The 27575-nt window shown below is 48.6% G+C and overlaps 1 protein-coding gene across 2 annotated transcripts in view; it reads right to left on the bottom strand.

Annotated features, from left to right (window-relative positions):
* Positions 1-2584: 2584 nt before the first annotated feature.
* The window catches only part of COTL1 (coactosin like F-actin binding protein 1), a 79131-nt gene continuing 54140 nt past the window's right edge, over positions 2585-27575 (bottom strand). For both annotated transcript variants that reach the window (XM_073015614.1, XM_007994234.3), the window contains exon 4: positions 2585-3940. In XM_073015614.1, coding sequence (XP_072871715.1) covers positions 3830-3940 — 111 coding nt within the window. In that variant the 3' untranslated portion in view covers positions 2585-3829. The remainder of the gene's footprint in view (positions 3941-27575) is intronic.

A 27575-nucleotide genomic window follows, 5' to 3' on the forward strand; every position in this document is an offset into this window, starting at 1 on the left:
GCCATTGCACTCCAGCCTGGGTGACAGAGCAAGACCGTCGCAAAAAAAAAAAAAAAAAAAAAAAAAAGGCAAGATTTCTCTCCCTTCAATGGTCTCATGATCCATTGGGATCCCCCAGCAAAGGCCCAAGCTGCAGTTTTCGAGTTAAAGCCAAGCTCCTTGACACACAAACAAGCTGCTTCAGACCCTGGTTCACCCGTGGGCAAACATTCCATGGAGCCTGTGTCCACGCTTTCCTGTTCCTCCCTGCCTTTCCCTGTGTTCTCAGCTCAGGCACCACCTCCTTAGGGAAGCCCTCCCACATACCCCAACCAGATCCAGGGCACTCATGAGCTCTCACGGAACCCGGGCTTTTTCCTCTGAAGGGGACTTATCCTCATCTGGAAACACGCACCTTCTGGTGGGACAAGTTGACTAATATCCATCATCTCTGCTAGACTCAGCCTCCTTGAGGGTGGGGGCTGTCTGAGTTTGTTCATCATCAAATCCCCATACCTAGGCCAGTGCCTGGCACATAGTAGGGGCTCAATAAACCTGTCTGCACTTGCCCTTCAAGATTCCACTCATGGCTGCGTGCAGTGGCCCACACCTGTGAGCCCAGCACTCTGAGAGGCTGAGGTGGGAGGATTGCTCGAGTCCAGGAATTTGAGACCAGCCTGGGCAACACAGGGAGACCTCCTATCTACAAAAAATACAAAAATTAGCTGGGCGTGGTGGTGCACACCTGCAGTCCCAGCTACTCAGGAGGCTGAGGCAGAATGATCGATTGAGCCCAAGAGATGGAGACTGCAGTGATCTGTGATTGTGCCACCGCATGCCAGCCTGGGTGGCAGAGTGAGACCCTGTCTCTAAACCAACAAAACAAAATCAAACAAAAAAGATTCTACTCACAAGAGGAACCCACGGAGGAGATGCAGACCTCCCTTCCAGCCCCTCCTGCCCGGGATCAGGGCCACTTCTGCAGCTGTCTGGAAAGGAAAAGCTGGCGTTTGTTGAGTCCGGCACTCTGATTTCACTAGTCTGGAATAGAGGCCTCATCTGTATTTTCAAAGCTCCCAGTGATCCTAATTCACAGCCAGGGATGAGACCACAGACCTAGGGGCAGATCTGAGAGCTGCTCATTCTTTCTAGTCCGATTTGGGGCAGGGAATGGGGTAGGCAGTGAGCCTGGAGGAGGGCTTGGCTGACCAGGAGATTCCAGGAGAGGATGGAAGGCTTGTGGGGCGGAGTGCATGGTGACATGAAGTCATGCCCATATTCTGAACGGAGCCCAAGTTCGGAACGGAGCTAAAACCCGTGCACTGGGAATGGACCTAGTTTAGCTCCCTCGACTCTAGGTACAGGAAAAGATGGAAGCCCACGGAGCTAACAAGACCAGGGGCAGGTGTGAGATAAGAACACTGCGCCCTGACAGGCACCCTTTGCCTACACAATCCTCACTGCTTCTTAAGCCTTTCTACACGTAGGCAATGTTGTCCATTTTGCAGATAAGGAAACCGAGGCTGAGAGGTTAACTAAATTGCCTAAAGCCACACAGCTGTGAATAGATGAGCAGAAATTAGAACCCAGACGTGGCTGGAGCGGGCTGGGGCTGGGGGTGGTGGTGACCTATGGCCCCCTGCCACCTGGGCAGCATGATGAGGGTCTTGCCCATACCTCATAGGATTCCTTCCTGCCCTGATTTCGGCTTCTGCCCTCTCCCCGCACCCTCCCTGCCCCACGCTCAGCTCCTCCAAGCCCTGCTGTCTGTGTCTGAAATTCCTCTGCCCTGATTCTGGGCTCCCACAGGGTCTGGTGTGCTGGAAGTCCAGTTTCTCAGCTGAAGGATAACCTTAGAAAGAATGTCACGGCCAACGAGGAAGATGCTTTCTCTGGCTTTTCCTAAAAAGGCAGACAGGGGAGTTCTGGCCACTCAAAAAGAATCACTACCTGTGGTCCCATCACTGTCCCACATGTGTGGCCTCCCCGCTCCCTTCACAAGCCACAGCACCAGGGGCGTGGAGAGATCTCAGTTCAAATCCCAGCTCTGGCTGGGTGTGGTGGCTCACGCCTGTAATCCCAACACTTTGGGAGGCCGAGATGGGCACATCACCTGAGGTCAGGAGTTTGAGACCAGCCTGGCCAACATGGTGAAACTCCATCTCTACTAAAAATATAATAATTAGCCACACATGGTGGCAGGTACCTGTAATTTCAGCTACTATGGAGGCTGAAGCAGGATCATCTCTTGAACCTGGGAGGCGGAGCTTGCAGTGAGCTGAGATCTCCCCACTGTACTCCAGCCTGGGCGACAGAGTGAGACTCTGTCTCAAAAAAAAAAAAAAAAAAGAAAAATCTCAGCACCGCCACTTTCTATCTGGGTGACCTCAGGTGAATGAGTCCCTCTGAGCCTCAGTTTTGAGGAAATGGGGACAAAAGCAGCCCCTGTTTCTTATGGGTGCTAAGAATTAAATAAGCTAGTGAACACAAACGTGCCTGGCCCCAGCAGCTCCGCAAACACCCAGTAAATCTGAAGGTGATGATGACTGCCTTTGTTTTTACAACAAAGAAAAGAACTTTGTAGGACAAATCAGAAACCAAACTGTTTTTTGAAAAACAAAAAAACATTTATTTCTGTAAACTGTCTGAGCGCAGAGATGTTCTTTACAATCCCAATACAGTACAGATTTCTTCCCCAAAACGAAATGAGCAAGGAAAAACAGAAAAAGAGCTATATCAAATGTGCTCATGAAGAACCAAGCCAATCTCATCTTTCTTCAAAAACCAAACAAAACGATCCTTTTGAATGCGTGGTGCAGGCCTAGGATTGAAGCCACAGGCTTCTGGGGTGCTGTGAGCCCCGGGCTTTGCTCAGCTTACAGCTAGCGCGGCGGGCGAAGCAACCCTTTCGCCGAGTCATTCTTGCAGCTTGCACAGAAGCTTCCTGAACCTAAGGGATCCGTTCCCAGCTCTCCTTAAATTCCCAGTCCCCACCCTGGGCCTCTCTCCCTAACGTTCTCATCGCTTTGGGAGCCTCTGAAGTGAACCCTGAAATACTCCCTCTGTCAGCTCTGGGCTCAGACCTTTGCCCTTCTCTGTGTCACAAGGAAATTTCGGTCAAGAGGTTGGGAACAGGTGGTTTCAGACCGTGCAGCAAAGCCACCCCCAGGCAAGTTTTAAGGCAAATTTTATCTCTTCTTATTCAGTCTGAGCCAGACCTAACCTTCTCACCACCAAGCAATCCTGCCTCTGCTGGACATGCAGCTTAGGCAACTGGATGGAGGTGGGATGAGGGAGCCCAGGGCAGATTCCAGGAGGTCTGGGCCTGACTAGGGAATGGACGTGTGTGCTTATGAAGGCTGCAGGCACCGGGCACAGCTCCTGGCCCAGCTGCCCCTCAGTGGTACACAGGAAGCAGGGCCCAAGAAAACTGAGATGGCAAAACAGGCCCGGGCTCTGGAAAGCAACGTGAGGTCATACAGATCTCACTAGGCAGACCTCGTCGCATGGAAGAGAAATGCCAGGAAAAGGGGTCACTGCAGGAGGCACCTCGGATCTGATGGCAGGCAGGACCTTGCATCAAAATGATTTTTCTTTAGAACAAAAAAGAGGGGGAGAAAAGAAAAAGAAGATCAAAGAAAGAGGTTCCATGAGCGTCATGAGATAGGACACAGCAGGGTTCTAAGGGAAGCAGGAAGGTGGGGGCTGCGGACACAGGGTGGCGGGCGCTGCCTCTCATGGCTTCTTTTCTCCCTGGTGGGCTGGTGGGCTGGTAGCTGAGGCCGGCGGTCCTCTCCCCCGGGGAGCAGGCAGATGACTTTGGCAAGGGGCGGTGCGGGGGGGGCTGGGGTTACTCTGTCTGGGCGTCGTAATTGGCTCCCCCCGCCTTCTTCAGCTCGTTCTTGATGAAATCTTCCTCCAGCTCCTTCCGATCACTGATCACAAACTCCTTAGCGAAATTCTGTAAGAAAAAAGGAAAACACAGTGTTCCTATTAAGAAGGAAGGGACAGGATGTGAGGGTGGCTCAGGCAACACACTGGGAAGCAAAGCACTGAAAACCCTGGCGAGGGATGGAAATGGAAATTCAGCAGCAGAAAAAACCTGACTGGGGAGGAGGGAGTGAGGCAGATCTGATGCGGCGTCTTCCCATGTCCGTGGGGACAGCCCGAGGAAGCCGGGGCTTGAATTTTGGCTGTGTTACCTTGGCCAAGTCCCTTCAATTCTCTGTGCCTCAACTTCCTCATCTGTAAAAAAACATCTTGTCAGGAGAATAATAGGTCATGAGGTTGGAAAGGCAGATGGGTGTTCTGGTAAATGTTTAACACCAGGCACTCCAAAAAAAATAAATAATAAAAGGACAAAAGCTCAGATTGGTGTCTTTTGCCCATTTCCATGGTGTAAATAGTCCCACAGTGGCTGATGTCAAGCTATCAAAGTGACGTCACCATACATGGAGGTGGAAGGAGACAGGCGTAACTGGCTCTTGCCAGCTGGGACAAGCAAGCTTCAGCCACCAATGTTCCTAATGATGCAGGAGCCTCCAGTCCTGGGTCTGCCATGGGCTCTCCACCCGCACTGAGTTACACAAGGGTAGAGGCTCTGCCTTCATTCAACAAATACCATCCAGGCTGTGGGGCTACAGGGCTGAGCAAAATGGATGCAGTCACTCTCTCCTCTTGGAGCACACAGGTTTCACCCACAGAACCTGCAGGCACCCATGGTGCACTCAGTAAACACTTGTGGCATGAATGAGGGAAGTAGGTGACCTGGCTTATCAGACAGCCCTAAGCCATGATGATACACAGTTACTCCCATATGTGGACCGTAAGACTTTAACAAACGAAATTTCAGGATGATGGACAGCTTGACAAAAAAAAGCTATCAAAACCACAAATAACAAGTCTAAAGGTAAGAAAATCATCCGCATTTAAAAAAAAGCCCATAAGGAAATAACATCAACAATGACCATCATTTTTTTTTCTTCTTGAGAGAAAAGCCTATTGCCCAGGCTGGGGGGCAGTGGCGCAATCTTGGCTCACTGCAACCTCTGCCCCCAGGGTTCAAGCCATTCTCATGTCTCAGCCTCCCGAGTAGCTGGAACTACAGGCGCCTGCCACCACGCCCGGCTAATTTTTGTATTTTTAGTAGAAGCAGGGTTTCGCCATGTTGGCCAGGCTGGTCTCAAACTCCTGGCCTCAACTGATCCACCCAGCTTGGCCTCCCACGGTGCTGGGATTACAGGCGTGAGCCACCACGCCCGGCCAACCACAATTATTAAGCATTTCTGTGTACCAGCACAGTGCCACGGTACTGAGAATGACACACAGTAGTAAATATGAATCATGGAAGGTGGAAGGAACCCCTATGTCCATCAACAGAGGGGAGGATTATCAAAACACAGTCCGTCCACACAATGGAATATTCCTCAGCCACAGAAAGGAATGAAGCACTGCCACATGCAACTATATGGATGAACCTCGAAAACAGGACACTGAGTGAAAGAAGCTAGGCATAAAGACCATATATTGTCAGCTGCCATTGGTATCAAAATGTCTAAAAAAGGCAACCCCATACAGACAGAAAGCAGACTCGTGGTTACAAGGAGCTGGAGATAGGAACAGGAAATGATAGAGACGTTCTAAAATTGGGATTGTGGTGATGGGTGCACAACTCTGCAAATTCACGAAAAAGTACTGAAAAAGTACACTTAGGATGACTTGCTTTTGTGGTACACACATTATACCTCAATCAAGTTCTTTTTAAAAAGGCCCGTAAGGTGATCAACATTATTTCCATTTTAAAGGTGAGAAAACAAAGGCTGGAGATTACAACGCTTGTCCAAAGTCAGACAGCCAGAAGGTCCAGGTGACGCCAAAGCTGGCATCTTGAAAGAGCCACCATCTCCTTTGGGATGATGAAAAAGTTTTGGAACCAGACAGAGGTAAGGCTTGTACAACACTGTGAACGTTCTGAAAGTCACTGAATTGTATACTTTAAAATGGTTCGGGCCGGGTGCGGTGGCTCATGCCCAGCATCCCAGCACTTTGGAGGCCGAGGCAGGCAGATCACCTGAGGTCAGGAGTTCGAGACCAGCCTGGCCAACATGGCGAAACCCCATCTCTACTAAAAATACAAAAATTAGCCGGGCATGGTGGTGCATGCCTGTAATCCCAGCTACTTGGGAGGCTGAGGCAGGAAAATCGCTTGAACCTGGGAGGTGGAGGTTGCAGTGAGCCAAGATCACGCCACTGCACTCCAGCCTGGGTAACAGGGTGAGATTCATCTCAAAATAAATAAATAAACATACAAATAAAAAGGTTCATTTTATGTTATTTGTTAATTGTCCACCACAATTAATAAATAAAAAGCAAAAAAGTCACCATACCGCCAAGAATGATGAGCCCAGGAACATCCTCAAGGTCAAGCTTTACAATAAAAAGACAAAACATTTGGTGTGCAAAGCCACTGAGAACACTAACAAGGTGGAGAAAGGGAGGTTAATTTTTATCAAGTAGCTCATGTGTGCCAGGAACAGCCTCACTCATGTTCTCTTTCAGTCCTCAGTATATTAGCTTTATTTTATTTCACTTTTTGAAGATAAGACTCATAGGCTGGGCTTGGAGAGACTTGCCCAGAATGACAAAAACACCCTTTAGATCCTTTCTGTTCCCACCCCACTATAGTATGTTACTACGTGTATGTGATCAGTGCAATGAAAGAACACAAGTTGGATGTAAGAGCCAGAAAGGAGAATCGAGAATTAATGCATTTCTCAACCCTGAGCCCCACAGCATGAGGGAGGGGCAGAGAGTGTTCAGAAGGAGGAAGCCAACAGCTTAAGATGCTTATAGAAGAAAGTCCAAAGTTCCTCTGCTTTGTGATAGCTATATGTGGCAATCTACAGAAATAAGAACACTTGAAGTTCGAGTCGATTAGCTATTAGAAGATTTAGATTAAGAAAAATAAGTTTGAGGGCCAGGGATGGTGGCTTACGCTTGTAATCCCAGCACTTTGGGAGGCCGAGGTGGGCAGATCACGAGCTCAGGAGATCGAGACCAGCCTGGCCAACATGATGAAACCCTGTCTCTGCTAAAAATACAAAAATTAGCTGGGTGTGGTGGTGTGTGCCTATAATCCCGGCTACTCGGGAGGCTGAGGCAGGAGAATGGCTTGAACCTGGGAGGCAGAGATGGCAGTGAGCCGAGATGGCGCCACTGCACTCCAGCCTGGCAACAGAGCAAGACTCCATCTCAAAAAAAGAAAAATAAGTTTGATAAGGTCTAAGAAATCTAAAATGAAAGATACATGGTGCTAGGCACAGGCCAACCTAAAACCACAAGTACTTAGATAATCAAATTATAATGAAACAAAAAGAAGCAAAACAGACAGCAGATCTAGTAAAACATAACAATAAATGTAAAGGAACAAAATTACCTTTAAAAATGCTATGTTTCAAACTACAAAAAAACCCCTCAAACCTTTTACTACATACCAGAGACATGTTTAAAATCAAAAGATTAGCAGAAAAATGATTCCAAGTTATACAAACAAAATATATACAAAAGCAACCATATGATCTCGGAAAACGTTTAAAGCCAACTGAATCTCACAAGATAAACAGGGTCATCCTGCAACTTGCTAACCCTCCTGGCTCAGCCGACGTTCTTTCCTCTCTGCTCGGTACAAAAGAGAATGGAAGGTTATTTTCCCTGTAGAAGGGCTGTTTTTATTATCAGTACTTAGAGAGGCCTTAAAAACCAAGTTGTCCAGCAATCCGATTACTGCCAAAAAGCAAAGAAGGGTTAGAAAGCAAGTGTCTTAACACACTGAACTAACTGACACCTAAAAGTCCTGTATTCATATTTCATTTCCAATTTATCCTCAGGGGAACACAGAGAGTTAGATTGTGCAAAACTGAGTCCTCCCTCATTCCTTACTGCTTTTCTTTTCTTTTTCTTTTTTTTTTTTTTTTTTTGCCTCCTCCAGTGACCAAGAAAGACCAAACTTTAAACACTTCTGAAGCTACAGTGACCGTGGCCATGCTGTAGGCCCCTTTAGAACAGACCCCAGATTCTCTGTTTGGAAGAATCCTGACATCCTGACATACTGCCTCCAGGGGTGGGCTGAAGACCTTGTATTCAGACATGAGCCTACTGGCTCCCTTCACCTTCAGTCTGGCTGACAGCTGGCGCATTTGGCACTGCTCCTCTCCTCACACAAGAGCCCCCGCCGCATGGCTGCCAAGGTGTACAGCCTGGGACTCACTGCAGCCTACGCTGGTGCGAAGCTGAGCAGAGAGAAGGGATGGATGGAGGACACTGGAGGGCTGGGCTTCCCCTGGGCCTTACCACTGCCATGGCCTCATAGACAGCAGGGCTGGTGGTCCTTAGAGGTCATCTCTTGCCCCTCAATTCAGAAGGGGAAACTAAGGCTCGGTGAGTGACACCATGAGGCTGGTTAAGTGGTGGTCATCCCCCAGCCCACCGCTCTCCACCCTTGCACCTGGGTTCGCTCGCCTCTCCCCTGTGCCCATCGGCTTCCCAACCCTCTTCGTGTCTCCTCCTCGTGCTACTCCTCTGTCATGTCCACCCCTTCCTCATTCTTTGAGCCTGGTAGTGACTCCTAGCACCTTCCAAATAAAGTGTCTGCATCTCAATCCAATTATCCCCCTGGGACTGGCTCCCCGCTGTCACCTCACTGGCAGACTGGTCATGCACAGGCCCACCGCCTAGATGTCCCGTGGACACATGGGTGAGACAGGCCTGTGACCAACAGTTGTCAGTTCCCTTGGAGCCAGAGCTGGACCCCAGCCTGCTCCAGAGTGGACACCAAGCCGCTCCCACCTTCTACAGGGCCAGCACCAACTCTGCAGGGGCCCACGTGGTCAGGCTGCATGGAGCGGGTACTAGCAGGCCTCCATCCTACACGGGGTGCTCCTAAGCCCTCAGAAGCTTACAGAGGTGAGCCAGCACCTCCCATTCAGTGCGTGGACTCCACAGAACGTCCCCAAAATGTCTGACCTGAGCCTCAGCCCAAAAACCAATGCAAAACAACCTCAGCACCCCTCCACCTCCGCGCTTTCCAGCGGCTCCCGCGAGATAAGGGAGTCGCAGTCCCCACTGGGGAGTAGGCTTCATTGGAAGTCTTCAAAATGAGGCAGAAGCCAAGCAAAAATGGCACTGGGCAGATGGAGTCTGACTTGGGAGCAATGCCTGAGACTGGAGGGAGCCTGCGTGGAGCAGCTGAAGTCTGCCTTGCACCTGAGGCTGGAAACCACAGGGAACATATGTATGCAGAGTGTGGCCACCCCTATACCACACACACCTCCTCACAACACAGCACTCGCCAGCACCCACATGCCACCAACACCCACGGGGCCAGGGGCAGGTGGCAAGATTCAGAAGGTAAGTCCTTCATCAGAAGGAGACTTCCAGGGCCTAGAGCAATGCGGACACATACAGAATTTTAAATTTTCTTTTTTTGAAACTCAGTCTCACTCTGTCACCTAGGCTAGCCGTGCAGTGGTGCGATCTCAGCTCACTGCAGCCTCAACCTCCTAGGTTCAAGCGATCCTCCCACCTCCGCCTTCCTAGTAGCTAGAACTACAGGCACAGGCCACCATGTCCAGCTGATTTTTGTATTTTTCTGTAGAGATGTGGGTTTTGTCATGTTGCCCAGGCTGGTCTCCAACTCCTGGGCTCAGGAGATCCACCCGTCTTGGCCTCCCAAAGGCCAGAATTTTGAATTTTCTTTCTTTCCTTTTTTTTTTTTTTTTTTTTTTTGTTGTTGTTGTTTTGAGACAGGTCTCACTCTGTCACCCATGCTGCCAGGCTGGAGTGCATTGGTGCAATCTCAGCTCACTGCAACCTCCATCTCCCGTGCTCAAGCAATCCTACCGCCTCAGCCCCGGAAGCAGCTGGGACTACAGATACACACAACCATGCCCGGTTATTTTTTTTCTTTGTAGATAACAGGGTTTTATCATGTTACCCAGGCTGGTTTCAAACTCCTGAGCTCAAGTGATCCACTTGCCTTGGCCTCCCAAAGTGCTAGAATTACAGGCGAGAGCCACTGTGCCTGGCCTGGAATTTTCAATTTTCTACTAGCCACAGTGAAAAATGTAAAAAAGAAACCAGTGCCATTAATTGTAATAGTATTTTACCTAATCCAATATATGCAAAATATTGTCATTTCCACAATGTCATCAATGCTAAAAGTTACTGATGAGGTCCTTTACATTCATTTCTTTTGAACCCAGCCTTAGAAACGCTGTGTTCCCTCCAGGTCTACGCACACAGTGATATGGCCGGCTGCACTTGAAGTGGCCGGCAACAGTGCAGGTCTGGACAGAACATTAAGGAGTCTGAAAGAATAATGTGATCAGGCAAAGAGAATCATGAATTGCAGAGCTTAGAGCCCATCTGAGCGGGGTAGACATCTGCGCCATGTCCAGATCTGGGTGGTGGCTTCAAAGGTAGGCACCACGAACATTCAAAATACACAAAAATTTGGGCCAGATGCAGTGGTGCACGCCTGGAATCCCAGCACCTTGGGAGGCCAAGGTAAGTGGATCACCTGAGGTCAGGAGTTCAAGACCAGCCTGGCCAACATGGTGAAACCCCGTCTCCACTGAAAATACAAAAAATTAGCTGGGCGTGAGAGGCAGGAGAATCGCTTGAACCGGGGAGGTGGAAGTTGCAGTGAGCCGAGATCGCGCCACTGCACTCCAGCCTGGGTGACAAGGGCGAAACTCTGTCTTAAAAAAAAAAAAAAATACACATACACACACACACACACACACACACACACAAATTCATCGAGTAGTATTCCTAAGATCTGTGTGTTTTACTCTGTGCAATTTGTTTCAGTTAAACAAAATAGTGAAGGGAGGTGGTGGGGCGTGGTGGCTCATGCTGGTAATCCCAAGCACTCTGGGAAGGTGAGGAGGGAGGATCGCTTGAGCCCCGGAGTTCAAAACCAGCCTGGGGAACATAGTGGGACCCTGTCTCTACAAATAATAATAATAATAATATTAATAATAATATATAGCCAAGAGTGGTGGTGTGCACCTGTGGTCCCAGCTACTTGGGAGGTTGAGGCAGGAAGATCACTTGAGCCTGGGAGGTCGAGGCTACTGTGAGCCATGATCACAGCACTGCACCTCACCCTTCAGACCTGCCATTCACCTCTTCATTACGTAGAGGACCAGCAGCAACCCAGAGAGGGGACACAATTCATCCCAGGGGACACAGCAACTTCCCGGCAGGGCCCTGGAGATGCGTTCCTGGTGCCAGCCCCACTTTCTCCCCACATCCCGCCTCCAGGGGCTGCTCTAGACTGCCAAGCCCTCGAGGTGGCTGCCACAACCTGCCAGAGACTGCACGGCGACATGTGTCAGTCTGGGGGCACTGGCACCTGTGGCTGAAGAAAGCTCTTTGTTTTGTCTAGGAGCTCGGTGTTGCTCTCTCATAGCTGCCAGACAGGGGACTTCTTTTTTCTTGCCAAAGCAGGATTTTTTCCCAAGCGCCTCATCCAACTAAGTCTGACTCCAAACGGCTGAAGCTGCTTGAATGGTTTGGAATTATGCAACCAGCAAGTGGAAGACAAGTTTTTGTTTTTGTTTTTTCAGACGGACTCTCACTCTGTCGCCCAGGCTGGAGTGCAATGGTACCATCTCGGTTCACTGCAGCCTCTGCCTCCCGGGTTCAAGTGATTCTCCTGCCTCCACCTCCTGAGTAGCTGGGATTACAGGCAACCACCACCACGCCTGGCTAATTTTTGTATTTTTAGTAAAGACGGGGTTTCACCATGTTGGCCAGGCTGGTCATGAATGAAGACAAGTTTTGTCCCTGTGACCTTTCTCAAGTGCCTATACATTCATGCCTCAAAGATGCAAAACAAACATGCAGCAAAACTTGTCTCCACCTTTCTGAGGAGGGTAATACAGCAGAGGGTATGGGTTAGGTACGGGGACTCTGTACAGAGTCTAGCCGTCTATTTGCAAGGCTGGATTTTAAAGTGCATGTTCTCCTATCTTGGTTTTAAATCATCCTTTTCTTATTTATTTATTTAGAGACGAAGTTTTTGCTCTTGTCACCTAGGCTGGAGTGCAGTGGCACAATCTCAGCTCACTGCAACCTCCACCTCCTGGGTTCAAGCGATTCTCCTGCCTCAGCCTCCCGAGTAGCTGGAATTACAGGCACACCCCACCACACCCTGCTAATTTTTTGTATTTTTAGTAGAGACGGGGTTTTACCCTGTTGGCCAGGCTGGCCTTGAACTCCTGACCTCAGGTGATCCACTCACCTCAGCCTCCCAAAGTGCTGGGATTACAGGCGTGAGCCACCATGCCCAGCCCATCCTTTTCATTTTTATTTTTATTTATTTTTATTTTTTGAGGCGGAGTCTCGCTCTGTTGCCCAGACTGGAGTGCAGTGGTGCAATCTCAGCGCACCACAACCTCCACTTCTGGGTTCAAGCAATTCTTCTGCCTCAGCCTCTGAAGTAGCTGGGATTACAGGCATGAGCCACCACGGCCAGCTCATTTTTGTATTTTTAGTAGAGACAGGGTTTCACCATGTTGGCCAGACTGGTCTCAAACTCCTGGCCTCAAGTGATTCACCCACCTCGGCCTCCCAAAGTGCTGGGATCACAGGCATGAGCCACCACACCCCACCCCTTTTCATTTTTAAATGTCTCCCAACTGCCCAGGCTTAAACCCCAGCATGCTGGGAGTAGGTACAGGCCAAATACAAACAGGCACCGTTGTCCACAGGCATCTCCAGTAGCCTGAGCCTCCCTGGGGACTCAACCTCCCTAAGCCTGAGTCTCCTCATCTGCAAATGGGGACAACAGCAGCTTCACATCCTAGGGCTGCTGTGAGGGTCGTATGAGCATAAAAGGGGCTTGCACACTTGGTGAGAATGCCTGGTACAAAGCGGAGTGCTCTACAGTCAGAGAGAATGTTCTACAGGACTGTGGGCTCACCTTCATTCTCAGGATCATTAGGGGAATTTGAGATATAATGAAGTTCCCTCAGTCACTCAGAGTGAAGACACAGGCAGTCGCTGATTCCTCTTCTCATTCCTAATGTTTACTTTGTAACGAAGGGAAGTCCCAGGAATTCCTTGGAATAACCAAGTCAGTGAAACTGGCAGAGAGAAGATGACAAATCGGCCGCAAACTCCAAAGCCAAGCCCAGGGTTAGCTTCAGGGGAACGGGGAGGCCTGTCGGGGTACAAGTGTAGGGTCTGCTACTCAGGAGTGTTTGGGCCATGAGGATATTCCTAACCAATGCAGAGAATGTGGGTGCAGGGGAAGCTCCGGGGAGAAAACACGAGTGGGGGTTCTTGGGCAGTTCCATTTGTGAAGTCAGGAATGCGTATTTCTATGAAGTGGGGCCCAGGAGAGGAGCTGATTTTCATTGTATTGAAAGACAATGAAAGCAACACAATTTGTTCTTCCCACAAACACATGTTAGTAAACACTTGAAGCCAAAATTCTGGTACTTACTGGTCTCTCTGACAGACTGAGAATAGAAAAATAGAAGCAGCGGGCTCTAAAATGCCCAGAAGGCAGTATTTAATGGCTCTGGGCCCTGGTTTCCACCTCTGTGAAAGAAGGCGGCTAGGCAACAGGGTCCCCCAACCTTTCCCCACCAGTCATCCGGGGATCCTATGCATATGCCTCCAGAGCACATGGACACGGGACGAAGTTCCACCAGGGACACCAGATCTTAAGGCAATGGGGAAACCTGGCATGCAAAAGTCAGCTTTGGGATTAGAGCATGGCAACGAAGGCTGCAGGCTGCCTTCAGGTCCATCCCAAACCCTCGCAACAAGGTGTTGGGGCTAGAATCTCCCCTCCCGCAGGCACGAGATGGCGCTGGGGATAGACAAGACACATGCTGGCCACATGAATGTGTCCTTTCCACAAGTGGGTGATGATGACTTATAAACCAAAGACCGTGGACTGCTGAAGAAAAGCAGCCACCGTCCCCAGCACCCTGCATCTTGCTAGGCGACAAGGCAATCTCCAAGGAACGGTAGCCAATTGAAAACGCACAGCCATGAAACCCACTGGGCACTGCCAACCCCACCGAGGCCCCTATACCTCCCTCCCACAACTAGTCAAAGTGCTTAAAAGACTGAGGTTTTAAAATCTACCAGCAAGGCATCATTTACTCAAAAGGAATGGGTTCTTTTTTGTTTGTCTGTTTGTTTTTTGAGACAGAGTCTTGCTCTCTTGCCCAGTCTGGAGTACGGTGGTACCATCTTGGCTCACTGCAACCTCCACCTTCTAGGTTCAAGTGATTGTCCTGCCACAGCCTCCCAAGTAGTTGGGACTACAGGTGTGCACCACCACGCCCGGTTAATTTTTGTATTTTTAGTAGAGACAGGGTTTCACCATGTTGACCAGACTGGTCTTGAACTCCTGATCTCAGGGGATCTGCCTGCCTAGGTCTCCCAAAGTGCTGAGATTACAGGTGTGAGCCACTGCACCTGGCCGGAACAGGTTCTTATAATAGGCATGAGTCATCATAGATAAAGGGAAAAACTAACAGATCAAAATGGCATTGGCTAGGCTTTGACAGATTCAGGAACAAAGGCACCCAGGTCAAACCCTCGCAGTTCAGGAGTGACGCGACCCTGCTGTACTGTGAGAGTACAAAAGCCAAGACAGAGGCACACGGCTGTATTTCGGGAGGACACAGGGTAACCATCTAATGAAGATGGAAGGCATGTGTCCCAGAAGCACACTGTGGCGTCCTAGAAGCATGCTGTGAGTGTTTTGGCCAAAACCAAATAGGGGCAGCTGTTCTTATGCCTGGATCCGTGACCCCGACAGAGCCCCCGACCTCTTCAGCATTTGGGCAACTGCCTGGGGTCTAAGGCTCGGCTTTCCTGACCACAGAGATTTACAGAAGCCCCAAATGCACCTTGCCTAATTTCTAACTACAGCTTCATCTAGACCAGGCATGGAAAGCATGTGGGAAACATTCTCCTCTCTCCAGTGTCCACAGCAGACATCACAAATTAATCATGGCACTTTCCCCACTGAGTCCAGGCTTAACCTCAGAATCCCCCTTAACCCAGAGCTCCAAATAGCCCAGGCTTATTGATCAGTTGACAAGCTAGAGATTAAATCCAGGTTCAGATCTTCAACTTCTGCCCCATCGAAATTGTGCCCAGCATTTCTTATTCCTCAGCCACATCCATGTTTGGGGATTTTTCCCAAAGAAGAAACAGAATTTTTTTTTTTAATGACAACATACATATTCAAAGATGTTCATTGCCGGTAAATACCAGGCTGTTTCCATTTTTTCAGCAAAAGTTGGAAAAGTAAGTAAATAGTATCTATGTAACACTTCATATACGACAGGCACCTACACATGGTATCTTACTGAATTTTCACAATTCCATAAGTGAGATATTATCATACACATTTTTCAGATGAGAAAATTGAGGACAAGGGAAGTGAAGTAGCCAGTAGATCACAGGATTCATTCCACGCCAGGGAACTCACCAGGTGGAGGAACACACACACACACAGGCATGCACGCACACACAGATATGCACACACCCACACACACACGCAGGCATGCACACAAACACAGATATGCACACACACCCACACACACACACGCAGGCAGGCACACACACAAACACAGATATACACACACACCCACACACATGCAGGCATGCACACACACAAACACAGATATGCACACACATACCCCCACACACGCAGGCGCACACACACCCCCACACACGCAGGCATGCACACACACAAACACAGATATGCACACACACCCCCACACACGCAGGCATGCACACACACACAGATATGCACACACACACACCCCCCCCACACACGCAGGCATGCACACACAGGCATGCACACACACACAAACACAGATATGCACACACCAACACACACACAGAGGCATGCACACACACACAGATATGCACACCCCACACACACATATGCAGGCATGCACACACACACATACACAGGCATGCACCCACACCAGTGCACACACACACAGGCATGTACCCACACTGGTGCACACACACACAGGCATGCACACACCCTCCCACATACATACATGCACATGCACATACAGGCATGCACACACAGACAGACATACAGACACGCAGGAATGTGTCCACACAAACGTATACACACACAGGTGCATAGAAACACAGGTATGCACACACACATGCACATTCAGGCATGCACACACACATATACACATGCATGCACACACATAGACACGTGTGCATACACACAGATGCATGCAGTACACGCACAGGTATGCACACATGCACACACATGCACATCCAAGCATGCATACACACATGTACACATACGTGCACACATATCCACACTCATACACAGGAGTGCACACACATACACATACATACACACAGGCACACACATCCCAGGCATGCAGCACACACACACCATACAGAGGTGCACACACACACAAAATGGGTATCACAGACTTACCTATGTTGTACTACATCTACTTACAAAATCATATTTGGCCATTACAGTAATAAAAACAGGCCGGGCACAGTGCCTTATGCCTGTAATCCCAGCACTTTGGGAGGCGCAGGTAGGCGGATCACCTGAGGTCAGGAGTTCACGACCAGTCTGGCCAACATGGCATCTCTACTAAAAATACAAAATTAGCTGGGTGCATTGGCATACACCTGTAATCCCAGCTACCTGGGAGGCTGAGGCAGGAGAATCACTTGAACCAGGAGGCAGAGATTGCCATGAGCCGAGATTGTGCCACTGCACTCCAGCCTGGGTGACAAGAGCAAAATGCCATCTCAAAAGAAAAATTATAAAAACAAAAAGCATTTATGAAATGTCAAGAGAAAGGACACAGGCTGTATCTCTGCTCCGCTAAAGGCTGTGGCAAGGGCTCCATGGGAAGGGGCAGACCCCTCTGTGTGAGGTCGGGGGTAGTGGCTGATCACTTAGCTCCTGCATTTTGTCGGAACCCTTTGGGCAAACCACAGCGACTTAGAATAAAACCACCATGGGGCGAAGACTAAGCATGTGTGCTTGTTTCGTAAGGGAATCTCAAGAGGCAAGATGTCCGGGAACAAAGAATGGCAAGAGGTGGACAAAAGCGTGCAGGAAAGGGGAAGAAAAGACGGGGAGGAAAGACACTTGTACACAGGGGCAAGATTGAGAGTGCAGTGAGCCTTCGGCCTTTCATGAAGGCTGGGAAACATGCCCTTCACACACAAAGACCTCTCCAGATTCATTTCTTCAGGTTAAGACCTGTACACGTTCGAATGCTGCATTCTCACGGCACAGCGACTGGATACCGTGCTAGCGACTGTGTCGGGAATCACTGCACCAGAGCGTCCGGAGGCCAGCTGCTGGCAGGTGCCTGGGGCAGGTACCAGGCTAGGGAAGGCTGGCACTGGTCTGGAGTTTGGTGGAGGGCAGCCAGGTCACAGCCTGCTGGGCAGAATTATTTGCTTATTAAGGCGGCTTCATATACATCCCAGGCCCAAACCTAGGGTGCAGGGATCTCCTTCTTTCTCCTAAAAGATTTTTTTTTTTTCTCTAAGACTTTTTTTTTGAGACAGGGTCTTGCTCTGTCATCCACACTGGAGTGCCACTGCATCCTCACAGTGGTGTGATCATAGCTCACTGCATCCTTGACCTCCTGGGCTCAGCCTCCTGAGTAGCTTGGACTATAGGTACATACCACCACGCTCGGCTAATATTTTTATATTTTTTTGTAGAGGCAGGGTCTCATTATATTGCCCAGGCTCATCTGGAACTCCTGGGCTCAAGCAATCCTCCCATTTCAGCTCCCCTAAGAGCTTTTAACCTCTTAAGTAAAAGATCCACAAAGCAGACCCATCGCTCTTCAGTTTCAGATCTTCCCAGGGCTCCTCACTGCTCTCCCATTATAAAAGTCCCACATTGAAAGTGGCCTCCGGTCCCCCACCATCTGACTTCTGCCTGAACACTCACCTTGGCTCAAGAACTAGTCCTCTCTAAGCCTCAGTTTCCTCATCTCTATATTGGGGTCAGTACAGCCCCCGGCTCATGGATGAATAAGCCTGGCCCTCCATATGCAGTACCTGATCCCACCATTCACAGGCTGCATGGGAGCTTTTGAGTTTTCAATTGTGCAATTTGTGTTTTAAACATACATGACATGAGGCCGGGCACAGTGGCTCATGCCTATAATGCCAGCACTTTGAGAGGTTGAGGCGGGCAGATCACCTGAGGTCAGTTTGAGACCAGCCTGGCCAACGTGGTGAAACCCCATCTCTACTAAAAATACAAAAATTAGGCTGGGCGTGGTGGCAGGTGCCAATAATCCCAGCTACTTGAGAGGCTGTGGCAGGAGAATCGCTTGAACCCGGGAGGCGGAGGCTGCAGTGAGCCAAGATGTCACCACTGCACTCCAGCCTGGGCAACAGAGTGAGATTCCATCTAAAAACAAACATATATATATATATTTATAATATATGTAATATATATTACATATATTATATCTATGTTATATATGTATATGTAAATATTTATATATAATATATATGTTTATATTAATACATGTTTTATATATTTATATATACATGTATTTTTTTATTTTTATATATATATATATGTATGACATGAGCGACAAGAAGCCTCCCCAGCCTGAGCCCAGGCCCAGGTAAAATGCATCAGGCCAAAAAGGCCCTTCTGGTTATGCAAATACAGAGTCCAAGCGTAAACACTCCACATAGAAATAAACAGCGGAAACCCTTTGAAGGCAACGGGCAGTCTATGGGTGGTCCACAAAGTGCTAAGTGGTAACTCATGCTTTGCAGAGGGGAGCAGCAGCCTCATAAATCTCATCTCATGGAGGGGTGTAGCTTCTCTTGGCTGCCCCGGTCAGCTCTCACTCCTGCTTTCTCTCATTTTTGTTGTTGTTGTTGAGATGGAGTCTCGCTCTGTCTCCCAGACTGCAATGCTGGTGGCACAATCTCGACTCACTCCAACCTCTTCCTTCTGGGTTCAAGCGATTCTCCTGCCTCAGCCTCCTGAGTAGCTGGGATTACAGGTGTGTGCCACTATGCCCAGCCTCATTTTTGTATTTTTAATAGAGACGAGGTTTCACCATGTTGGCCTGGCTGTCTCGATCTCCTGACCTCAGGTGATCTGCCCGCCTCGGCCTTCCAAAGTGCTGGGATTACAGGCGTGAACCACTGCACTCAGCCTCCTGCTTTCTATTGAAACAGAAGTAGAGATTTGGAAATTTCAACCTCGCCCCGAGTCCCCTGAGTGTAATTAGCTTCCACAATTTAATTTAATGCAGAGAACAGTTACTGAGCATTTATAAGTTTCTGTCCTGGTAATACCCAAAGAGCCTACATGAGCAGATTCATTACTTCTTATTATTTTTTTTTTTTTGAGACGGAGTCTTGTTCTGTTGCCCAGGCTGGAGTGCAGTGGTGCAATCTCGGCTCATTGCAACCTCTGCCTCCTAGGTTCAAGCAATTCTCATGCCTCAGCCTCCCGAGTAGCTGGCAGTTGGGATTACAGGCACATGCCACCATACCCAGCTAATTTTTGTATTTTTAGTAGAGACAGGGTTTTACTGTGTTGGCCAGGTTAGTCACGAACTCCTTACCTCAAATGATCCACCCACCTTGGCTTCCCAAAGTGCTGGGATTACAGGCATGAGCCACTGTGCCCAGTCCATTTCTTAATTTTTAAAAATTATTTTAAAATAGAGATGCAGTCTCACTATGTTGCCCAGGCTGGTGTCAAGCTCCTGAGCTCAAGTAATCTACCTGCTCCAGCCTCAAAAAGTACTGGGATTACAGGCATAAGCCATGGCGCCCGGCCTCATTTCTTCATTTCTTAGCCTTTGTTACGTGCAAGCACACAGTAATCTTCCAGCACTAGGAGTACGATTCACAAAGCAGCCATGACTTCTGCCTTCTAGGAGATTATCTCCTTGTTAGTTACTTAATTATAAGTCCTTAATTATAATACTATCTAGACCATAGAAGATACAGATGCAGGCACAATTAATTCTGATGGAGGCTGGTAGGAGAATGGGGTAAGAAATCAGGGTTTTGATGGATGAACAGTTCACCGGGCGTCAAAATGGAGAAGCCCTTTTCATACCCACTGCTTTTCTTTAATCCTTCCAACCACTCTGTGACATTTTACATTCTCCTTTTCCTAAGTGAAAACACAGAAGTTCTAGTGATAAATACCTGCCCAAAGTCCCATGCCTGTGAGCTGATGGAGCCAGAATATCAACTTGAGCCTCACTCCCCACATGCCATAACTTTCTGCATTTTACACAGCCGCGTTTTTTAAAAGCAGGCACACAGCAACAAAGCTCACTTTCCAGTTTAAAGGTCCCACCATCAAGGAAAACTGAGAATCGGAAAATTTGAAAACTAATTGCATGGGCAACACGAGTCTACAAAAGGAGTGTCCGGCCCTGCTTACGGCCTTTGAACCTCTTCCCTGGCGCCAGATGGCTTGGGAAATGTGCAGTGTGGTGAAGTGGCCGTGTTGGGGCTCTGAGCCCACAGCCTGGATTCCAGGCATAGCTTTGCCACGTCCAAGCACCCGGACCTTGAACAAGTTACTCAGTTTTCTCGGATCCCAAGCTCCTCATCTATAAAACAGGGAAAGTGGCAGACCTGGCCTCGTGAAGGACAAATGACTTAATACACGGAAGTCCTTCAAAGAGTGTCAGGCACATAGTAGGGCCACAGTAAAACTACTGTTATTCATATTATTGCTACATTGGTACCCAAAAGAGGCCCTCAGAGGGGAGGGGTGGGTAAATCTAGTTCCAGAAATTAAGCCGATCCTGCCCCTAGGGTTTATTTTTATTTATGTATTTACTTATTTTTGAGACAGAGCTTTCCTGTCCCCCAGGCTGGAGTACAATGGCACAAACACAGTTCACTGCAGCCTCCAACTCCTGGGCTCAAGTGATCCTCTCACCTCAGACTCCTGAGTAGCTGGGACTACAGGCATGCAACACCACGTGCCAGCTAGCTTTTTTTTATTTTTAGTAGAGACAAGGTCCCACTATGTTGACCAGGCTGGTCTCCAACTCCTGGGCTCAAGCAATCCTCCTGCTTTGTTCTCCCAAAGTGTTGGGATTACAGGTGTGAGCCACTAAGCCTGGTTACTCCTGGGGCTTAGAAACCATCAGAATAGACTCCAATTGACTAGTTCACACCATCCCTGGCATGTCGTCCTTCCCACTTCCACTTCTGCTTAGAGGCAGCACCCTCTGATGTCCTCTGTTCCTGACCCTGAAAGTTGAGCTGCACGCCCTCTGGATTCCTGGCTCCGTGAATGTTCATATTATGTTAAAGAATAAATAAAAGGATCAAGTGAATGAGCCCATTCTGCAAGACAAGCATGATGCAGCATTGACCAAACATGGCTCTAAATCAAGAGAGCCTGGCCCTGGCACATCACAGGTCACTACCAGCGGTCACTGCATTGTCCCCACAATCCTGCAGAGACACGAGAACAATGGGACCGAGGTTCTGTCCTGGGCACCAGCCGGGTACTTCTGTGTGGCAGACAACAGCTGTGGCCAGCCAGCCGTGCGTGCTGTGCGTTCAGCGCATTCCCCGGACTCGAGTCTGGGCGTCGCAATCGCCCCGCCCTGCTTGCCTGGCAGCCCCTGCTGCCCCGTGGCCTTGCTGGCATTTGTCTTGTTTTGTCTTGTTTTCCCCCAGCCACAGACGCCTCTCAGTTTCTCAGGCTCTGAATACAAACTAAAGAGGATCAGAGTCTAACTTCACTCCTAATTCTTCCAGGCTCTAGCTCCAGCTCTGTCATTCATTAGCTGTGGGTTTAGAGCAGGTCCTATAACTGCTGTGGGCCTCAGTTTCCCCATATGCTGATGCACCTGTGTGCCGGCCACAGGTGAAGTATGAACTTTTTGAGGTTAGCGCTGGCAAGTGTGGGTGAGGCCAGACCCTTCCTGTGTGGCTGATGGCTGTGACTTTGGCCCAAGTCATTTGTAAAACAACTGGCAATATTGGTGAACAACAAGATTCATGCCCTGGAGCTCAGCATCTGTATCTAGCATCTCCTAAGGAAATAATCTACAGTATACAAACATTTCCTGCCCAAACTGTGCATCACAGGGTTGTCTAGACGGAAAACTGGAAATAACAGCTACTACTTCCGGGTCCCAGAAATTAAAACATTGTTCTAAGCACTTTCCCTATATTTGCTCATTTAATCCTCACTACAACCCTAAAGGCAGGCACTATATTACCCTTATTTTACACATCAGGTGACTGAGCCCAGAGAGGGTAAGCCATGTGCCCAAGGCCACACAGTAAGTGACAGAGCTGAAATTTGAACCCACGCCACCTGGCTCCAAAGTCCACCGTACTACACCTTCCCCCTTGGCAAAGTAAAATAAGGTTCATTTACAGGCAAAATGCCTTCATAAACAAATTACTCCACTAAAAGAAAAGAAGAGAAACATTTCCAGAATACCCCAAAATAGAATATGACACAGCAAGTCAACTCATCCCATTCTTCATTTTACAAATGAGGACACTGAGGCCCAGGGAGGGAGAGACTTGCCCATGGTCAGGCAGGTGCTTAGTGACATGCAGATCCCTCCTCGAAATTAGCTGGGCGTGGTGGCACACCCGTAATCCCCAGCTCCCCGAGAGGCTGAAGCATGAGCATTGCTTAAGCATGGGAGGCAGAGGCTGCAGTGAGCTGAGATTGTGCCACTGCACTCCAGACTGGGTGACTGAGATTCTGTCTCCAAAAAAAAAAAACCAAAAAAAACGCCCCCCTGGATTCCAGTTCCTCCACATCAATGACCATGCAATTAATTTACACCCTCCACGTTTCACACAAAGCACAGGAATGTATGTGCATTACTTTATTACAATCAAAGTCAAGAGTTTATTAATACAGTAATCTTTAAAAACCAATCTACTTCTTCTTCACATGGAAATGATGGCAAAAAGGCAGCCGGGGAAGTGACCCGGTCCCCAGGACATGGCATCCAGAATGGGCCCATCTGGAAGGTTCCTTAGGGAACGTCTGCTCTGAACCCCCATGAAGCAGAGGGGAAGCTGATGGGCATGCCAGCCTCTGCATGGCTTTAGCGGCTGTGGAAAGATAGCATGATACCAGCAGAACGGACCCTTTGTAACCTAAATGGCTATATTTGCAACTGCAGCATAAACATAGGTCTTGTAGCAGCTTCAGATAATTAACATTTTTAAGTGGAGAGGTGGAAAATGCAAATGATAATGGTCAAAATATGAGCCTGCACCTGTAGTTCAGGACAGTATTCCAGCTCCCTCACTGCAGCGCACATCTGAGCTTCTTCATTCACCAGCATGACTTTCTTTAACAACTGGGATTACGTTGGAGCTGCCACCACGAAACCCCGCCTCCCTGCCCAAAGAGGTGTGCATGTGACCCAAGCTGGGCCAATCAGGGTCCTCTGAAGAGACTGATTGACACTGAGGAAAGAGGCCTCTCTCTTCTGGGATCCTGACCCAGACGGACCACCATAGCATGGGCCATTTCTTTGGCTGTGCAGAGGCTGCCTGACGCCAACCGCAAAGAAAAACAGAACTGAGAGATGAGATGAAAATACTACGTGCGCCCTCAATCTAGCCACACCTAAAGCCAAAACCCCTGCACTTCCCACTACCAAGAGCCAAGCAATTCCTCTTTGTGCTTCAACTTACTCGAGCTTGCAAACATATAAATTATCGCCACTACTCCCGCCTAAAGGTTCCCACCAAGGAATTAATTTCCTCCAATCCCCCTCAGTCACCGGCGCATCTACCCAAACTGAAGAGAGTTCCAGAGCGGAAAGAAACTCTGCAGACTGTCTTAGTGGATATGAGGTTTCCTTTGGGGGTGATGAGAAAGTTCTGGAACTAGACAGCGGTGTGGAACTAGACAACATTGTGACTCTGTTTAATGCTGCTGAACTGTAATTTAAAATGGCTAACATGGTAAACTTTATGTTATTGTACTTTACAATTTATTATTATTTATTTATTTATCTTAGAGTCTTGCTGCGATCTCAGCTCAATCTCCTGACGTGATCTCCTGGGTTCAAGCAATTCTCTGGCCTCAGCCTCCCGAGTAGCTGGGACTACAGGCCACACGCCACCACCCCTGGCTAATTTTTTGGTATTTTTAGTACAGACGGGGTTTCATTGTGTTGGCATGTTGGCCAGGCTGGTCTCGAACTCCTGACCTCAGGCGATCCACCCGTCTTGGTCTCCCAAGGTGCTGGGATTACAGGCATGAGCCACCATGCCTGGCCTGTATTTTACCACAGTTTTTTAAATGGGAAGACAAAAGGGAATCGCAAGATCTGCAGTGTGGTGCCCTGTGCACATATCCTGGTGAACGCCCCCTCCCTCTGCTCCCTTTCCTCCCGGCCACGTCCAAGAGTGGGCCAAGCACGGCGGGCAGAATTCAGCAGGAGACCTTTGGCCACAGAACAGGCCTTCTTTTTCATTTTCCATCTTGCTGCCCCTCGGAAGACCCCTGGAAGCTGGTTAACCATTAAAACCCAACTGGCCTGGAGAAAAACAGCCTGTAGGGTTGAATAAGTGGTTTTCCAAAACAAGGGCTCCAGGGCCAGACAGGGTGCAGACAGCAGTGTCAACCAGGAACGCTGACTAGCATGTGAAACAAATGGCCTTTGTCAGCATTTCCTCGGTCCCAGGCACAGTGCGAGCACTGCTCAAAGCCAATCTGATGCCCATACCTTTTAAAAATGATGATCTCGGCCGGGCGCGGTGGCTCACGCCTGTAATCCCAGCACTTTGGGAGGCCGAGGCGGGCGGATCACAAGGTCAGGAGATCGAGACCATGGTGAAACCCCGTCTCTACAAAAAATAGAAAAAATTAGCCGGGCGCGGTGGCAGGCGCCTGTAGTCCCAGCTACTTGGGAGGCTGAGGCAGGAGAATGGCGTGAACCCGGGAGGCGGAGCTTGCCGTGAGCCGAGATTGCGCCACTGCACTCCAGCCTGGGCGACAGAGCTAGACTCCGTCTCAAAAAAAAAAAAAAAAAAAAAAAAAAAAAATGATGATCTCGCCTCTTAACTCCAGAACCCCACCTGCCGAGATTGTATTCTAAAAGAATAATTCAACAGAAGAAAGGAGCCGCATGTATTAAAATGTTGGTTGGAACATTGTTTATAAAAATAAAAATTGGAAGCAACTTAAGAGACCAAGAACAGGGGAACATTTAGTACATGACAGTACGCTTGTGAACCAGGACACTCTGCTACCAGAAAACCATGAATTACAGAGGCGGTACAGCCATATCATTTATGAAATTACATTAACCTTAAAAAAAATAGTTGCAGACAAGAGTGTGACCTGTAGGCTGGGACCACAGCAAAGCCGAAAGGCAGGAGGCGAGCCCGTCCAGAGAGTGGCCAGGAGGGACGTCCAAAAGCAGGAGCTGACAGGGGGACAACATGACTCTATTATGTCCTATCATTATTCTTTATGTTTATTTATTTATTTTTGGAGACTCGCTGTGTCCCCCAGGCTGGAGTGCAGTGGCTAGATCTCGGCTCACTACAACTTCTGCCTCCTGGTTTCAAGAGATTCTCCTGCCTCAGCCTCCTGAGTAGCTGGGATTACAGGTACCCACCACCACGCCCAGCTAATTTCTGTATTTTTAGTAGAGACAGGGTTTTGCCATGTTGGCCAGGCTGGTCTCGAACTCCTGACCTTAGGTGATCCACCCGCCTTGGCCTCCCAAAGTGCTGAGATTACAGGCATGAGCCATGGCACCTGGCCATATTGTTATTTTTTAAATAGAAGTTTTATTTTGGGCTGGGCGTGGTGGCCTATAATCCAAGCACTTTCGGAGGCCGAGGTGTAGGAATGCTTGAGCCCAGGAGTTTGAGGCCAGCCTGGGCAATATAGTGAGACCCTGTCTCTCTTAAAAATATATATATATTTTAGAAAAACTTTGAATTTACAGAAAAGTTGCAAGAGGTAGTACTGAGTTTCCATATTACCTTCCTCTTAACACACACACATACGTATTTCCCCATTGTTAACATCTTACATTACTACAGTACATCTGTCACAGTGAAAAAGTCAACACTGATACCTTACAATTAATTAAACTCCTGACTTGCTTCATATTTCCACAGCTTTTCTGTTCTGAGGTCCAATTCAAGATAGTGCATTGCAGATAGCCTATTTTGTTGTTGTTTTTCTTTTTACAACAAGGTCTCAGTCTCACCACACTCAGGCTGAGTGCATCGGCAAGATCTCGGCTCATTGGAGCCTCGACCTCCTAGGCTCAAGTGATCCTCCCACCTCAGCCTCCCAAGTAGCTGGGACTACCAGTATGCACCACCACACCTGGCTAATTTTTTATTCTTTTGTAGAGATGGAGTAATATTAATACTATGTTGCCCAGGCTGGTCTTGAACTCTTGGACACAGGCAGTCCTCCCACCTCAGCCTCCCAAAGTGCTGAGATGGCAGGTGTGAGTCACTGTGCCCAGCCTGTTTTTGTTTTTGACAATTGGTGATTTTTGGTATATTCACAGATACGTGCAACCACCATGATAGTCAATTTTAGAGCATTTTCGTCACCTCAAAAAGAAACCCTGTGTCTTTAGCTATCATCATTAGACTTCCATCATTAGACTATTATTTTTATTTTTATTTATTTATTTTGAGACAGGATCTCGCTCTGTTGCCCAGGCTGGAGTGCAGTGGTGCAATCGTGGCTCACAGCAGCCTTGACCTCCTGGGTTCCAGCGAACCTCCCACCTCAGCCTCCCAAGAAGCTAGGACTATGAGCATGTACCACCATGCCTGGCTCATTTTATTTTCTTATGTTTTGTAGAGATGGGGTCTCACTATGTTGCCCAGGTTGGTCTCAGACTCCTTAGCCAAGAAATCCTCCCGCCTCAGCCTTCCAAAGTGCTGTGATTTACAGGCGTAAGCCACCACACCCAGCTGAGTCTATTCTTTTTAAACGTTTGTTTTATCATGGACCAATTACACTGCTTTGAATCTTTAAAACAATGTGCATGGTGGAGGACGGGCAGTGGTACCCCCCGCCCTCTGTAACAGACAAGCTGCTGAAGGGACGTGTAACGCACTATTTCTGCTCACCTGAACAACAGTTTAAAGGGGTGGTAAGAGGGAGAGATTCCCTAGTTCATGGGTTGTGAGAAATCCTTTTGCAAAATGGAGATTCCTTTAGTAGGGAAAGGCCTCTCTCCCTCCTCTACCCTACCCCAGGGTTACCTTTGTGGAGTTCAGATGTTCTTTTCTCAACATGACCGTTACCCGTATCCCAAGTGAACAACGTTGGAAGTTTCTGACATTGAAAATGTCCATTTTCTTTAACGGCCAGAATGGAAAAGACTTACAGTAGGCACTGTTCAGAGAGGGCACACACGGATTCTCCCACGGGATCCTTGTGACCACCGCCAACAGTCAGCCAGGACGCCACAGGGTAGTGGCCGCTATTCTGGTCCCCCCACCGGTCCCCTTCTCTAGAAGCAAGCAACCTGCCCTACCCACGG

The sequence above is a fragment of the Chlorocebus sabaeus genome, chromosome 5 (assembly GCF_047675955.1).
Source record: "Chlorocebus sabaeus isolate Y175 chromosome 5, mChlSab1.0.hap1, whole genome shotgun sequence".
In the NCBI taxonomy this organism is placed as follows: Eukaryota; Metazoa; Chordata; class Mammalia; order Primates; family Cercopithecidae; genus Chlorocebus; species Chlorocebus sabaeus.